The sequence below is a fragment of the Panthera uncia genome, chromosome C2 (assembly GCF_023721935.1).
Source record: "Panthera uncia isolate 11264 chromosome C2, Puncia_PCG_1.0, whole genome shotgun sequence".
Classification (NCBI taxonomy): Eukaryota; Metazoa; Chordata; class Mammalia; order Carnivora; family Felidae; genus Panthera; species Panthera uncia.
Genome location: NC_064810.1, coordinates 150,511,895 through 150,529,373, shown reverse-complemented (window position 1 = coordinate 150,529,373; position 17,479 = coordinate 150,511,895). Strand labels below are relative to the sequence as shown.

Here is a 17,479-nt window from a genome sequence, read left to right as displayed (position 1 = left end):
TACTGTCTGCGAAGTATTTATGTTAATTTCCACTCCTATGGATATTACACGAGCAAATGAAGCAAATGCAGTTGAAACTCAGGGCGGGGGTTGGGGTGCCGACCCCCTGTGCAGTTACAAATCTGTGAATAAGATTTGACTCCCCAAAGCCTTTAACTACTGGTAGCCTAGTGATGCCTGGAACCTTACCGATAACGTAAACAGTCATTTAACACGTATTTTATGTATGTGTTACATACTGTATTCTTACGATAAAGTAAGCTAGAAAAAAGAAATTCAGGTTTTTAAGAAAATCATAAGGAAGAGAAAATACACTTATAATACTGTACTGTAAAAAACCTGCATGTAAGCGGACCCGTGGCCTTCAAATCTGCTCTGTTCAAGGGTCAACTGCATTTACTTCATTTTCCTGTGTGTGTTGCAAAGGTTTTATATTGTCCATGAAGAAAGGTTTTTTGGGTTTTTTTTGTTTTTTTGAGCAGAGTTGCTACTTTATTTGACTTTTTGTTATCTAATTCGTTGAATATTTCTAAGTATACATGGAAGAGGATAATACACAAATTATCCACGAACCTATCACCCAACTTCAACAACCAACATTTTGCCGTATTTGTTTTCCCTCTCCCTCTCTGGCTTGGGGGTGGGGAAAAGAATATTTTGTTAAATATATTTTTTTAATGTTTATTTACTTTTGAGAGAGAGAGAGAGAGAGAGAGAGAGAGAGAGAGAGAGACAGGCACGAGCAAGGGAGGGGCAGAGAGAGAGGGAGACACAGAATCCAAAGCAGGCTCCAGGCTCTGAGCTGTCAGCACAGAGCCTGACGTGGGGTTTGAACTCACAAACCTCAAGACCATGATCTGAGCCTAAGTCGGCTGCTTTAACCGACTGAGCCACCCAGGCGCCCCAGGGGAAAGAGTACCTTAAAGCACATTCCAGGCATTTACTTTTTTCCCTAGTACTTTGTTATGCATTTAAAAAAATTTTAAATATGTTTTCCTTATATAATCACAATGTCCTTTTATACATATCAATGATAATGATGTCATTTAATATCCAATCCATATTCAGATATCTCAATTGTCCAAAAAGCATCCTTTTATAAAGTAGCTTTGTTCAAATCTGTATCCATTTAAGTTCCATTGTATTTAGTTGATCTGTCTTTCAATCTCTTTTACATCTCTTTGAAAGTAGAAAATCCCTGTACAATCTTTTGTTGTTCCTATTAGCTTATTCTAAAGGCTTCCTGTGGAATAATGCACATTTTTGTTTGGCTGATTGCTTCTTCTTAGTGTCATTTAACTTGTTCTAATTCTCCACATTTCCTGTAAACTGGGAATTCCTATAAACTAGCATAATTACACTCAGATTTAAAAAGCAGTTTGTGTTTGCCTTGTACTTTTGGTCACATCCCAGCAGGAGGCGCATACTGACTTGTTATGCATTTTGGTGATGAGACTCATCAGTGGGTTCAGCTGGTGACAGCCTGTTTCCTTCATTGTTAAGTTCTCCATGAATATTTAGCTTAATGGTTTCACCATTCATTGATGACCATTACCTGATTCTGTTATTTCACTAGGATTGCAAGATTGATTTTCTCATTTTATCATTTTTTCTACATTACTGAACTGTAATTCTTCTGTATACAATAACTTTCCCTCATTTGTTAGAGCTTTTTGGTTATCCTGAAATACAGTTCATACTAGAAAGTAAGGGTAAATGCTGAATTCTGTCTCTTTAATTATCAATGTGCAGAGGAATGAGTTGGTGTCCTAGCGATCTGCAGTGATGTTTAATGACTTTGTCCTCTCTCACTGTCTCTCTCTCTCTCTCCCTCTTCCTTCCCGTTTTTTCTTTTTCTCTTAGTATTTTATCATAACTGCTAACAAAGCTATATAGTTTAATTACATAGAGTCGTTTTTATTTTGGATGCTCAAATTATCCCATCTTAGACCAACGAAATCCCCTTCAAGCTGATCCTCTTGTCCTTATGACCCAATTCCATTAGTCTTTGATAGTTTCCTTGTTTCTGGCAAGAGAATATGTTGTAGACTCACTCCGTACTTTCCCAGCCCAAGCTCTGGAATTGGCCATTTCTCCAAGGAAATCTGGTTTATTTTAGTGGGATGGTATTTAGACACTATAATCTGGGGTCCAGGGGTCCTTACTGCTGCTGGGTGGTCATTGACTTTAGTCCTTGCCAGTGGACAGAGCTAGGAAATATGTATATTTAAAAATAGGATAGTAGTTGCCAGGAGCTGGTGAGTAGGGGAGAATGGGGACAAAGTTTCAGTTTGGGTGGATGAACAAGTTCTAGAGATGGATGGTGGTGATGGTTGCACAGTGATGTGATATACTTAATGCCACAGAGCTACACGCTTGAACATGGTTAAGTGGTAAATTTTGTGTTTATTTTACCACAATAAAAAAAGTGAAATCCTCTTATGGCAGGAAAAAAGAAAGACAAAAATAGGAGAACTTTACACTAATATTTCCCATTTGAAACCAGTTTTAAAATTATAAGGATTTTGTTGAACTTTCGAATTTTTTACTGGAATATCTGTTGAATTTCAAGTTCTGGTCAGAACTCCTATATTATAACTACCTCTGTTAACGACTTACCTGGTTCTGGCTTCTTTCTCCAGTACTGCTTCACTTTGGGACCAGAACGTCTTTTTATTTATCTCTACACTTTGAGGCTTGAACTCACAACCCCAAGATCAAGAGTGGCTTGTTCTACCAACTGAGCCAGCCAGGTGCCCCTGGAACCTGGACTTAGTTAGCTCATGTTCTAAATCTTCCCGTTGTCCTCTTTTTAATATTTTTTTTCTGATAGATCCTACTTTATTGAAACATATAAGATAGAATACAGTAAGAGTTCAGCATCAAACGTAAAGGAATCTCATATTACATAAATACCACTGAGCTTGAAAGATCATGGTGGCTAGGAATCTTATTTACTTAAAAAAAGTGTTTTTAATCCGCTACCTTCTTTTTTGACCCAGACTTTACTCCCAGGTCTTGCTGGCCCCTCCGGGGAGGTGGTTAAGTCCACAATGGGTGTGCCCCCCTCATCCACTTCTGGAAGCGGCGACAAGGTCTATGCTCACCAGATGGTCCGCACAGATTCGCGGGAACAGAAGCTCGATGCGTTTATGCAGCCTGTGAGCAAGGCTCTGTCCGGTCAGCCTCAGGCCGTGGTCCCAGAAGATGGGCCTGAGGCTTCCAGCGGCAGGGCCAGGCAGCAGGATGAGGAAATGCTCGAACTCCCGGAGCCTGCTGCAGTCGCTGCCACAAATCAGGGCTTGGAGGGGGATGCAACAGAGGGGACTTCACAAGCATCGGAGAAGAGAGGGCCCCCTTCCAGCCCAAGTAACCCCAGGTATGGACTCGGGGGGAGGAGCGGCTTGCGTCTGCTGTTCTCCCTTAAAACTGCTTTCTGGCTCGACTTCACGAACCACCTGCAGCTTCTCTCTGTCTGACTCAGCCTCTGACTCCAGTGAGACAGTGCCCTGCCTTTGACCATGGCTTGAGAGTCCCCCACCCAGTAGTCTGCGAAATATCTGAAATGTCCATTGTTCCAAGCGTGAGTTAAACACACATCAGAAAAAACAAATCAGAAGATTCCTCCTTTATTTTTAGTACTGGATTTTGATACAGCCCCAATAGCAGAGGTGACTAGAGACAACCCTAAAACATCCAGAGGGTTCTCCTTCATCCCACTCCTCTCAGTAAAAATGCATTTTCCCAGTTCATATTAAGCCCACAGGCTGGCGGTGAGAGCGGGAGAAGGGTGGACGGTAATAACAGCTGACATTTAGCTGCGCTCCCAGCATGCACCCGGTACGCTCTCCAGAGGTGCAGCGCTGGGACCCCAGGCGGACATTCCTTACCTGCGGGCTTGGGTGCCGCACCGGGCACCCAGGTGCTTGCCCAGGGCTGCCCATCCACACCGTGGCGGGCCTCTGGAACCCCGGCGCTAAATTGGCCTTTGGGATTTGGACGCGTTACTGGACTCCAGTTTGCCCGTTGCCAAGTCGGTCTGGCAAGACAACCTGGAGGGCTGTTTCCAGAGAATAATAAGGGTGCCGCCACTTATGGAGAAGATGCTGTGTGGTGGTTACTGTCTGCACACTCTTAGCAGCCCTGCAGGGCAGGATTAGGTTTCCGTTTGTCACCGGGGGAGGTACCACCACCAGCTCTTTACCACACAGCAGTCAAAAGAAACCTTTGAAACCAGGAATGAAACTATCACTCCTCAGCTGAAAACCAGCGTTTCCCCTTGCACCTGGGTGCATCCACCCTGCCTCCCCGTCAGCCTCCCGCTTTCCCTGTCCCACAGCGTGCTTGGCCACTCTGCTCTGTGGCTGACCTGAACTGCCTGAGCTTCCGCCCTTTGCTCTCGCCGTGCTCTGGGCCTATTGTCACTCAGGACTTCTATGTCACCTCTTGCCAGAGGCCCTCTCACTGCCCCATCGTGTGTTACCTTTTTTAGTTTTCTTCTTAGTATTTGTTGCTACTTAAAATGAGCTTTTTTTCTGTGTCTTTCTGACTCCCCAGCTAGAAAGTAAGTGTGGTGAGGGCAGTCACCTTGTCTGCCTTGCGCGTGGCTGCCCAGAGCTGGCACTCTACGTGTCTGATACAGGACTGAACGAGCAAAACTTGGCAAGGTCAGCGCGCATGCTCAGGGCCCTGCAGCCCACAGGGCGAGTGACTCCAGAGTCCTGCTATGTGCAGGGCCGGCTGCTGGGGTCGCAGGGTCAGCCGACACACAGTATGCTAGAAAACAGACCCATCTTGCTGGCCTGCCACCCGCACAAGGACCCCGCCCCAGACGTGCATAGCCAGCACAAGAAGCTGTCCCCTCTTCCAAATGCATACACAAAATTTGGCTGACTTAAAAACACAATTTTTAAGAATGGTAATCTCTGGGTTCCTTATCGTCATCACAGAAAGAAGCCCCGGGAAAGCTCCGATGTGGAAATGGTGGAAGATGATTCCCGGAAGGAAATGACGGTGGCTTGTACTCCCCGGAGAAGGATCATCAACCTCACCAGTGTCCTGAGCCTCCAGGAAGAAATTAATGAGCGGGGACATGAGAGTACGTAAGTGCGAAGGTCTGTCGGGGTCTCCGAGGGCCAGAACGTGAAGGTTTTGCAAGTGCAGGAAGTATTTATGTCAGGGTGGCCACCGCAGTGTGCCAAGCAGACCTCCCTTTATTAACCTGCAGCAGCAGCTTACAGATGATTTTCAGCTGGTAGGGAAGGGAAAAGTAGTCTTTGGTTTTAATTATAATCATAGGTATTCTCATTAAACCCAGCAGTCAGAGTAAGGCAGTCATTTAAACTATCTTCAGTTTGTTTCTTAGCCTTATTAAAGCAAGATTCTTTAATCTTAAGCCTCGCTGGGACGTGCTCTTGCCGAAGCACACAGGCTTTGCAGGGCTCTGAGTGGATATCCTGGCCCTACCACTTCTGTTGTGTGACCTTAAAGTTGTGACTTAACCTTGCTGTGCCTCAGGTTTTCCTCATCTGTAAAATGAGATCAGTTTTACCCTTGAAGATGATTGTGTTGATTAGAGATAAAATGTAAGTAAAAGACTTGTACACAGTAAAGAGTCAGTAGATACTTTTATATCCTGAAGATGAAGACATAAGTCAACATCATCTTCCTGAGAAATAGCTTTTCATAATCCTTGAGTATAGAAGCTCCATTTTGGTCCCTGTGACTTCAAAACTAACGTGGTTTAGGAATTAAAGGGGGCTAGTGCCCTCCTGGGCGTGAACTGACCAGGGAGGGATTGAGGAGTATAACGGTGGCCCCACCAAAGAGCTGTCACCACCTAATGAGTCAGTCGTGCTTCAAGTGTAGACGACCCGGCTCCAGGCTCCAGACGGCAGGTCTGCACTGCAGGCCACACGGTTCAGCCATGGCCTTTCCATTTTCCACGTGCAACTCATTTCTTGATTAGAGCAGTCACATTTCAACACTGTGTCTTAAAATAGGACACCTGGATTAACTCATAACGTCCTGAGTGGCCGAGGTGAATTTAGCACTTTCCACACTAATCCTCAATCTTGTAAAGCGGCTGCCATGACTCAGCGGCCCCTTCCATTTTTCTCTGTCACACTCATCCCCTGTGTGAACAAATTCAGGAAGGCCTCCATTTGCCTTGCCGTGTTCTCTCTTTTCTTTGCACTCTGGCCCTTCGTCCGCACGTGGGCAAAGACATAGGTGTCTCCACACATGGCAAGAGTAAACGCTTCCTGTGACTGAGGTCCTGCCAGTTGCAGGAGTAGTTGCCAGTTGGCTTCTGGCTTTTGTTTCCGTGAAGATTTGTTCTGGTTGCCCTTCCATTTACTGGCTTTCAAGCTGGGGACTTTCACAACCATTTAAAATAATGTAAGAGCGGTGGGCTGTTAGCTTGATTTATTTAGCAGGCTTGCTCACAGTAGTTTCATTGACAGCCTCCCTCAGACTTGGAATTGACTGAGTCTTCCTTGAGGGTTTGTCTCCCTCGTGCAAAGCAAGCTACTTAAAGTTCAGGTTTCAAGAAACTTCTGACTGGTTGCAAACTATTTTTGGTGCAGCGTCAAGCTAACCTACATCACTTTGGATCAGGTGTAGCGTCCGTCGCTGAGGCTCAGTTGATGAATCTAGGTGTTCCCGAATTGTGTCTTTGTACGCGTTATGTCGTTGAACTAGAATCGCTCTGTGAGAGCAGCTGCTGTTAGGTGTTTTGAAGATGGGGACGTGGAATGGGAGATGGAGAGGACAGATGAGTTGGAACATCGAGGCAGTCAGAAACAGGCCCAGGGACACGCCGTGGTGAGGGCGGGTCGTGACTGGCACGGCCTGCGCACGAGGTGGCCGGCCCGGGATTCAGATGCTAAACAATCACCTGCCTGTGTGGGCAGGTGCACCTTGTGATCCGATCCCGCATCTGAGGCTGGTTTTTCAGATGCGCCGGGGAGGGGCTTACAGGAGGAGTAGTGCCCGTGGTGTGGGAGTGCAGGGAGCCGGAAGCGTGCTGCTGGAGCCCCTCGGAAATTTGTTCACCTTTTTGGGGCATCGTTTTCATGCTCTGCAACAGCCTTCCTGGGCCCTAGTGGTGAACATCCAGGATACCGTGTGTGGGCCTCGTCAGCGCCAGCCCGCGTCCAAGGGGAAGGACCTCTGCCTTGGGTCCTGCCCGCTGGCGTGTGGTTTACACCCCCACAGCCCCAGGTGCGGGAAGCTGCTGGTCTTTGAGGTGAATGCTGTACCGGGATTTCCCTGAAGCTCGGATGTGGTGAGGTGGGCCACCGGCCTCAGCAGACCAACAGCCTGACTGCTCCCCCGCAGAGGCTGGCTGTGCCCCTAACCCAGGAAAGAAGTACGGGATACCCTCCTTGTAGCGACATCCTTAGTTGTGCTTATTTGTGTGGTTATTCGATCTACGAATAATCTGCAATACGCGATCGTGTTGTCTGTGCAGGGATCGCGTCTCTCGCACTCCCCGCCTCCCTGTTGGTGTCCACACAGTGCCTGGTGGGTGGACTCAGGATTGAGGGGAGTAGCCCGGGAGGTGAATCTTTATTGCGAAGGATGTCAGAGTTGAACACTCGGACAGCTCTCTTGAGTCTGCTGGATTTCCCCACTCCTGGTGGGCACACTTTGAGTCAAGAAATGAGGTTAAATTTTGGCCCAGTTTCCAGTTAACTGGATGCTGCATGGAATTAGGCTCATCTCGGATTAGTAATGACTAAACCTGCTAGTCCCGTAATTTTGACCTGTTAATTTATGAGGATAAGGAATGTCGTAATGTCTTTTGCTATCATTTGAATGTAAAAATGTGCTTTACTTTTTATCCACGGTTTCACTTTCTTGATCTTTGGCGAACAGTCCTGGGTCTGTCTAAATGTTCATACTTTTACATGGCCTGTCCCCAGATGATAGTTTCTTTTAGTACAGGAAATCAGCTTGGCAGACATTTGTCAAGTATCTTCTCCGCACAGATGCTCGATGCCAAGCCCTGAGGCAGAAAGTGAGGTGAATGGGCCTTGACCCCTGCCCTACAGGACACCAGGGTGTTGTGGGGAGTGTTTAGTAAGTAACCGGCTACCACCTAAGGTAAGGCAAGATACTCTGTCACAGATAGAAGGCCACGTCAGCCGAGCCCGGGGAGAGACCAGACCGGGAGAGCTTCCAGGCCATTTCCGACAGCAGCCACAGGCTGGGCACCCGTTGGCTTCTGGAAGGCAGGCCTGCAGGGCGCCGAGCTTCTGCTCTGCAGATGGCCGCTCAGAAGTAGAGGACTGCTCGCGCTTCCATCGGGTTTGGCTTTACTTGCTGCTTCTCGGAAAAACACACTGAGACCCAGAGCCTCCATCGAGCACTCAGATGTGTGGTTTGGCCTTGAAGCGCAGAGGGATCTGTCCCGTTTTGCTGCCGGCAGAATGGCAGGGAAATGCCCATGGACTAATAAGGCTGTGGAGATATTTAGAGGAAGCGTGAAATCGAGGTGCTCGAGGTCCAGCTAAGAGGTGGTGAAGAGGGCCGAGCAGCCTCAGGAAGCCCAGGGAAGAAGAGTCCCATCTGCATGAAGGAGCACCTGTGGGGGCCCCACGGCAGACGCCAGCAGACCCCTCCTGCCTTCCCCGCCCAGGGTGCAGGGCCGCGCCTCAGTAGCCGGGATGCGCCAGAGGGTTCCATGAGAAATCTGTGTGGAAAAATCTCTGACCCTTTTTTTAGTGGATTACACTGCTTTTCTTTCCTCCAGTGCCTCGTTATTCAAGATTATTTGACGTTCTCCAGCTTTTAAAATAATCATTTCCCGCCTACGCAGAACATCCCGTAGAGACATTGAGTTTCCAGTGGTAACAGAGGGGAACGCTTCATTCTAAAAATGAAGGGGAAAAAAAGCCTCTTCTTACTGGGGGTTGGGGGGGCAGAGAGTATTACAGAATTTATGTAACAATATGAGAATTCACTTGTGGTGCCCAAGCTTAAACAGAAAAGTGCTGTATAGTGAAAACATGATGTACAGGCTTATTGCTGTCCCCAGACCCTTTTCTGTGGTTTCCAAACCGCTTTCCCCCATTCCGGGTGGTGGTATTTTTTGCTCTTCCATTTAAAACGCGCGCGCGCGCGCACACACACACACACACACACTGGTAAATACAAAATCAAATTTATAAAATATTTACATAGGACCTATAGAGGAAAACATGTGAACATCTGCTGAAGAGAGAGCATTGCTGATCACCTTTGAATCTCTTAGGTGCTTCTTCCCTAATCCACCCCCTTCCCCTTCCCTTAAAGGTAACCACTTTCCTAAATTTTGTGATTGTTATTTCTTTTCTTTATAATCTATTTTTACCACCCCTATTTGTAGCCCTAAAAAATTTGTTTAGCCTGCAAGTTTTAAATTTTACATAAATGGAATCATACTGTGTTTTTTTTGCTACCTATATATGTATGTATCTATGCTTATGTTCCTAGGATTCGTCCATTTTATTACATATAGCTCTGGTTTACTTTTTTTATGTAATAGTTTCCACTTAGTGACTATTACTGCACATTTGTTCATTCACTCTGCTGTCGAGGGACATTTAGAGACTCACATGGCCTCATCCCTGCTTCCTCATACTCCACCCCACTCTTGGACACGGGAGATTCAAGAGCTTGGCACGCAGGTTTGGAAGCTTGGCTATGGGTATATATGTAGGAGAGCTACTCCTGGGTCATAAGATGATAAATTGTTTTTCAGAAGGATCGGATAAATGTGCACATTGTTGGTCCCACCAACGATGTACAGAAGTTGGATTTGTTCTGCTTTCTGTCCAGCATTTGATCCTGTCAGACTTTTTACCGGTTTAGTGTTTGTGAAATGGTAGCTAATGGTAGTTTTATATTTGCATCTCTGTGAGTACTAATAAATTTAAGTATGTTTCCCCTTAAGTGCCTGTTCAAGTTTTTTGCCCATTTTTCTGTTGGGTTTTGGCCTTTTCGAACTGATTTGAGGAGTTCTTCATATATTCCAGATGGTAATCCATTACATGAAAACATCTTCTCCCAGTTTAGGACTCCTCCATCTTTTCTTAAATTTTTTTTTTTTTTTTAACGTTTTTATTTATTTTTGAGACAGAGAGAGACAGAGCATGAACAGGGGAGGGGCAGAGAGAGAGGGAGACACAGAATCAGAAGCAGGCTCCAGGCCATCAGCCCAGAGCCCGACGTGGGGCTCGAACTCACGGACTGTGAGATCGTGACCTGAGCTGAAGTCGGACGCTTAACCGACTGAGCCACCCAGGCGCCCCATCCTCCATCTTTTCTTAAACAAACACTTATTTCATGAACAGAAATTCTTAGATTTAACATAGGCAGATTTTATGAATCGTTCTTTACAGACTGGCTTTTTAAATCTTATTTAGAAGATCCTTGCCAACTGTGGGGTAATTAAAGATACACTCTTACATTGCCTCGTAAAATGCTTTGTGTAAATCCCTAGTCCTCCTGGAATTTGTCTTTGGTGGACAGTGTTAGATTCATGGTTTTCATGTGGATATCATATTGTTCCATAATATGTTATTGCTTGTTTGGATTTAGCAAATATTTGCTCATAATTCTTTCCCTGAGATCTTTCATGGTCTACCTGAAGCACATCCTTTGGTGAGGTCTTGGGTGGCAAACTGAGTTTGTTTCGGTCCAGTTCATCCGCATTTTGAAAAGTGTTTTTGCTGGTTTTAAAATTCCAGATTGGCAATTGAAATTGCCAGTTGGCAAAGAAATTACCTTTTCTTAATGCATTGAAGGTGTTCTATCATTTTTCAGCTTCCACTGTTGCTGCAAATCCAGCTATCGGTGTTATATTTTATTACTTTGTGGGTAGTCTCTCTTTTGTCTCTGAGTGCTTTTAAGCACTCTTTTTTTTTTTTTTTCTTTAATGTTTTGAGAGAGAGAGAGAGGGCACAAGCAGAGGAGGGGCAGAGAGGGGGAGGGAGAATCTCAAGCAATTCCACACTGGCAGCACAGAGCCTGACTTGGGGTTTGAACTCAGGAACCATGAGATCATGACCTGAGCCAAGATCAAGAGTCAGACATTTAACCGACTGAGCCACCCACGTGCCCCTTAAGGTCTCTTCTTTAGTGTCCTGCAGTATCTCTATGCACCAAATGTGGGTTTTGTTGGGCCTCCTGGAGCTGAGGCTTGGTGTCTTATGTCACTTCTGAGATAGTCTCTGATATCTTTGTCTTCAAAGTCAGCAAATATTGTCTCTCCCCGTGCCCTCTGCCCCTTCCGGAACTCGAGTTACATATTTATTATCCTCCATGTTGCATAAGCTGTTCCCCATAGTTTTCATCTCTTTGTCTCTCTATGCTGCATTCTGGATAATTTATTTAGACCTACATTCCAGTTAATTACCTTGCCAGCTTTGTCTAATCTGTTGTGAAGTCCGTCTTGATTTTTAATTTCAATTATTATATTTTTCATTTTTAGAAATTTGAGTTCTTTTGGAAATCTTGATCATTTCTGATAGCCTCCTGCTACTTATTCATTATTTTAATCCCTCTTAAGCATACTGAACATACATATTTTCTCTTTTCTGCTGGTATTTCCAGTCTCTGAGCCTTTGCAGAGGTCATGCGGTTTCTTCTGGATTCTAATTCCTGGTGCATTCTTTGTGTGTTTTGTAATTTTTTGACTGCTAGTTCCTGGTATTTTATCTGTGGGGGATTATTTGAAGCCTGGATTGAAACAGAGAGTTTGCATTTGATTCTATCAGGGACCTGGAGGAACAGTCAGCCCCGAATCACGTCAAGCTGTAATCTCCATACAAGGTTTTAGGCGACGCGCTCATCGGGGTTATAGATTCTCAGGGCTGTAATGTTTTTCTTTGCTCCCAACACCCAGACTTGAGGTGGGTAGAGTTTTGCCCACTGCCCTTGGAGGGCACGGGACACAGTATTTCTTCTCTTTGGCTGGAAGGTGCAGCTTCACGTGCCAGGGAAGAGGTCTCCTGTGAGCCTCCCCATTTCAAACCAGTCCTAGATTTTTATTTTTCCTTTTCTCCCCGTCAGAGCCTGCAAAGTCTAGCATTCGTGATTCCTGAGCTTCCTCTGGTGCCTTTGGGTGAACCTGGCTTCACGCCTCACAGTACTTCTCTGGCTCCTTGCTTTGCCTTAGGTTGTGATCTTCGAGTATTCATTTGTCCTTGGGCAGCTTTTTGTTGCGTTGTTGTCTCTAGTCCTGGTACTTGGTGTGTTGGGTTTCAGAGAGTCAGATGGGCTGCAGAGGGTCAGATGTCATTACGTAACCTGCTTTTTGTCTTCCAGCTCTCCGAGAGATGCTGCACAACCACTCCTTTGTGGGCTGCGTGAATCCTCAGTGGGCCTTGGCACAGCATCAGACCAAGCTATACCTTCTCAACACCACCAAACTTAGGTAAATGAGTGAGTGTGTGAGGAAAGCAGGGCCACTACAAGGAAGGTCTTGCAGGCACAGGCACAAAAGGCATGAGGTGTTTGGAAAGGTCCAGGCGGATAATGGTTTCAAATCCAGGCTCAGCCATTTACCATTTATGTGACCGGGGACAAGGTACTTTCCTAAACTGTGTCTCAGATTTCCCATCTGCAAATTTGGAAATCACTACTTAACTTGCAGGGTTTTGTGAGGATAGGAAATGACAGGAGAAGCCTAATGTTTGGAAGCTTCTTGGAGCTCAGTAAATGTTGGCCCCGGTGAACCAGGTGTTTAGGGCTTGGTGCTGGTGAATTCTAGCATCTGCCGTGTGCAGCGGGGTACTGTGGGACGCAAGAGGAAGAAGACCTGAGGCCCCCTTTCCTCCTCCGCGAGCGCAGCCAAGGCTTACCCTCGCCACCACACCTGCCTGTGGGGCTGACGAGCACAGAAAGGTGATCACAGCAGTGCCATTTGCTCTGCACGTAGCCGGCGACATTTCTGTTGATTGTTTCCACAGAGCTTGGTGGGTGAGCTCCTAGTGAGTCTAGAAGCTGTATTAAGTATCTCCTCGAGTAGGCGGCACAGAGGGGAGGGTGCTGCCGCCCTACATCTACGAGACCTCGCTTGTCCCCGTGGGGCCCCTGCCCACTGAGCCCCGCGGTTGCCTCAGCCTCTGGAGCCTGTGAGCGGGGCGGCCACTGGACGTTGCTTGGGGGCGGCACACAGGTGAAGACCAATTTGATCTCCCTCACCTAGAAACTGCCCTCGTGCAGCCCACTGTTGGCTCGTACACCTCTTTGGCTAAGAACTCACTCCTCCTACGCCCTTTTGGTGCAGCTCTGTCCAAGGTCCATGGTCTTTGCTTTGAGGATCCTTTGGCTTGTCCGGTGAGCGGTCTCTTACTAATGTGTTAGGAATTCGCCTGCCCTTCTTCCTGCTTTTCCAGCATGTGTGAGTGCATTTCCGAGGCTCCATCCAAATCACGGTTGTGGTCAGGGTCTTTCACTTCACAAACAGAAATCCAGGCCAGTCCTAGAATTTCAGCTAGTGATGAATGTGAATGGTTTCTCCGATTGAGAACCAGGTTCAGCGTGCAGTGTCTGGGTTCAGCTCCTTCCTCTTCCACCTTATTAACTCTGACCTGGGACAAGTCAGGTACTTACTGGGTGCCTCGGTTTCCCCACTAGAATGCGAGTGTACCGGGTGCTTTGTCTACTTTGACTGATAATGAAAAGAAGTCTTTAAACAGCCGTGTGTGGTTCGGATTGCTTAAGAACTATAAAGTGCCATTTATTTCAGTGCTGTGTTGTGTAAGGGGTTCAGTGTCTTGTGTACTTTTCCACTGCTTCTGGAATGTTGCCAGCCAGCGCATCATCCTACACCATACACCAGGGTGGTCTAATTCTGCCTTGTGTCCACTGGTGATTATTTAGCAAGTCTCCTACCCTCCCTATTCACTCCACACCATTTTTAATGGTGAATTGTTAAAAAAAAAAAAAAAAAAAAAAAAAAAGTGGTTTATAGGATTCTTTGTAAGTGGGGAAAAGGTAAGCAAACAAAAATCCCTTAAATTTCACCTACAGGGCATTCAAGCGCCTTTTGCAGCACCAGGGGGTGGGGACAGAGCATGGGTGACTTAGTCTTAGTGCTCTAAGCTGCATGTGGAGGCCAGAGAGCTAAAGCCGTGGCTGGAGCACGCAGGGGGCCCGGCGTTGTGGAGGGGGAGGAGGTCTCCGTAGACTGCCGAGAAGGCTCCACAGCAAGGCGGAAGCGTCCCTTTGACCCATCCGTGTTTCAGGGGTTATTTCTCCCCTTTGTTCTGGCTGCTTGGCTCTGAAGCATGGATCTAGCCTTTCCTTAAAGTCACTTCATTTTTATTTTCAGTGAAGAACTGTTCTACCAGATACTCATTTATGATTTTGCCAATTTTGGTGTTCTGAGGCTGTCGGTAAGTTTATTTCCTGCTTCTCACTTCTGAAAGTTCCAACAGCTGGTCATTTCTGAAAATAATAGCTCTACCCTAATATCTGATTTGCAGGATGTTAGATTTTTCTAACTATGCTTAGGACAGTGTCTATGTTGTATGATTTGTAGATGGAAGTGTCTTTAGTTATAACAGTTTTATACAAAGCAGAACAATCATTTGGTAGCCAAGCTTAAACACGTGTTTATTGTTATATAAGTTAATACATATCTACTTAGGAAAACTTGTAAAGAGATAAAAATAGAAATAAACATCCTCTAAGGCCCATGACCCAAGTACAACCAGCCCCAGCTGACAATATCAGGTCATTTCTTGCAAGACTTTTTCATTGCTTAATTTTAATTTAGAGTTAAAATACTACTACTTATCTATGTAGGTTTATGTCTTCTTTTTAGGGGTGACAAACTACAAAAAAAGCCTTCTGGGATTTTTCTTGGGAGTATCTTTAATTTACAGATCAATTGGGGGAGAAAGTCTTTTGTTAGATTTATCCCTTAGCATCTCACACGCTTCGACACAATTATAGATGGCATGTTAAAAGTCTTCCAATTGTTTGTTGCTAGTACATAGAAACACAGGTGTTTTCGTGTGTTGATCTTGTACTTTGCAATCTTGACAAACTCACTTAGGAGTCCTAGTAGCTTTCTTACAGATTCCATCAGTTACTACGTGGCCTCTGTATGAATAAAGGCACTTTTATTTTTCCTGTCCAGTCTGGATGGCTTTTCTTTTTCTTCCCTGACTGCACTGGCTAGACCCTTAGTACAATGTTGGATACAAGTGGTGAGCATGGAAATCCTTCTCTTGTTCCTGATCTTAGGGGCAGACACATTCAGCTTTCAGAATCAAGTATGCTTTCTGCTGTATGTAGAGATGAGATGTCCCTTGTGAGGTTGAGGAAGTTCCCTTCTGTTCTTGCTTGCTTAGAGTTTTTATTCAGGAATGGATATTGAGTTTTTTCAAATGTTTTTTCTGCACCTGTTAAGATGATTGCATGGTGTTCTTTTTTAATTTGTTAACATAATGAATTACATTGGTTTTCATGTTAAAAACCAACCTTGAAATCCTGGAATGAACGCTGCCTGTACATGATGTATTATTCTTTTTATATGTTATTGAAATAGATTTATTTTTTTATTTTTTTTTTAATTTTTTTTTATGAAACTTATTGTCAAATTGGTTTCCATACAACACCCAGTGCTCATCCCAAAAAAATGCCCTCTTCAGTACCCATCACCCACCCACCTCTCCCTCCCACCCCCCATCAATCCTCAGTTTGTTCTCAGTTTTTAAGTCTCTTATGCTTTGGCTCTCTCCCACTCTAATCTCTTTTTCTTTTTTTCCCTCCCCCTCCCCCATGGGTTTCCATTAAGTTTCTCGGGATCCACATAAGAGTGAAAACATATGGTATCTGTCTTTTCTCTGTATGGTTTATGAAATAGATTTTCTAGAATTTTGTTTACAATTGTTACATATATATTCATGAATGATACTGGTTTTTATTTTTGTTGTAGTCTTTGTCTGGTTTTGGTATCAGCATAATACTGGTTTCATAGAATGAATGGGGGGGGGCACCCCCTCTGTGTAGAATTGGTGTTTATTCCTTAAATGTCTAGTAAAATTCAATGAGGCCACCTGGGCCTAGAGATTTCCTCATGGGAAGGTTTTTAGCTACAAATTCAATTTCTTTCATAGATAACTATTCAGGTTGTCTTTTGCTTCTTGACTGAGCTTTGGTTTTTGTTTCTTTCAAGGAATTTGTTCATTGAAGTTTTCAAACTTAGTGGTATGAAGTTGTTCATAGTATTTTTTCTAATTCCTTTAAAAAAAATTTTTTTTTTTTTATTCTTTATTTATTTTTGAGAGAGAGACAGTGAGACAGAGTACGAGTGGGGGAGGAACAGAGAGAGAGGGAGACATAGAATCCGAAGTGGGATCCAAGCTCTGAGCTGTCAGCACGGAGCCCAACGCGGGGCTTGAACTCACAGGCCGTGAGATCATGACCTGAGCTGAAGTCGGACGCTTACCCGACCGAGCCACCCAGGCGCCCCTTTTGTAATTCTTTTAATGTGCAGATCCTCTCTCATTCCTAATACTGGGAATGTATGTCCTCTCGTTTTAACCTAATCAGTGTGGCTAGAAGTTTATCAATTGTATTGATCTCAAAGAACTGACTTTTGGTTTCATTGAGTTTTCTCTGTTGTTTCCCAGTTTTCTATTTCACTGGTATGTACTCTGATCCTTATTATTTCCTTTCTACTTATTTTGGGTTTAATTTGCTCTTCTGTTTCAAATTTCCCAAGGTGGAAGCTGAGGTCACTGATTTGACATCTTTCTTCTTTTCTAATGTAGGTGTTCAAGTGCCAATAAATTTCCTGTAGGTGCTGCTTTAGCTGCCTCCCACAACTTTTGACAAGTCATTTTTGTTTTCATCCTGTTCAAAATATTCTATTTCCCTTTTGGTTTCTTCTTTGACCCACAGGTTATTTAGAAATATGTTGTTTCCAGTGATTTGGAGATTTTCCAGTGACTTGATATCTGTTATTGATTTCTAATTTAATTCCATTTTGGTCAGAGAACATACTTGAATCCTTTTACATTACTGAGATTTGTCTTATGGCCCAGAGTCTGGTCTGTGCTGATCCGTGCACACTTGAAAGGAATTTGCATTTTGGTCTGGTTGAGTAGAGTGTTCTAGGAATGGCAAGCATAGCAGGTTGACAGTGATGATCAGATCTTATGGATCCCGATTTTCTGTCTACTTGTTCCAGTTTATTTTTTAAAAAGGGTGGTATTGAAACCTCTATCATTGTGAACTTGTCCTTTTCTCTTTCCATTTCCATTCGTTTGGTCCTTCGTAGACTTTAAAGCTGTTACTGAGTGTGTAAACGTTTAGAATCGTCAGGTCCTTTCATCGACTCCTCCATTATGAAAATTACTAACGATGTTGTGTAGGTTCCTAACATGCGTAAAAGTAAGATGTATGGCCACGGTAATGACAGAAGGGGAGAAATGAAAGACAATTTAGGCATCTTATTTTTTTTTTTTTTTTT

At 44.7% G+C, this 17,479-nt stretch overlaps 1 protein-coding gene across 7 annotated transcripts in view; it reads left to right on the top strand.

The window, feature by feature from the left end:
* MLH1 (mutL homolog 1) overlaps positions 1–17,479 on the top strand; it is a 43,450-nt gene that overhangs the window by 22,717 nt on the left and 3,254 nt on the right. For all 7 annotated transcript variants that reach the window (XM_049629033.1, XM_049629031.1, XM_049629030.1 and 4 more), the window contains 4 exons: positions 3,003–3,379; positions 4,950–5,098; positions 12,316–12,424; positions 14,327–14,390. In XM_049629033.1, the coding sequence (XP_049484990.1) occupies positions 3,003–3,379; positions 4,950–5,098; positions 12,316–12,424; positions 14,327–14,390 (699 nt within the window). The remainder of the gene's footprint in view (positions 1–3,002; positions 3,380–4,949; positions 5,099–12,315; positions 12,425–14,326; positions 14,391–17,479) is intronic.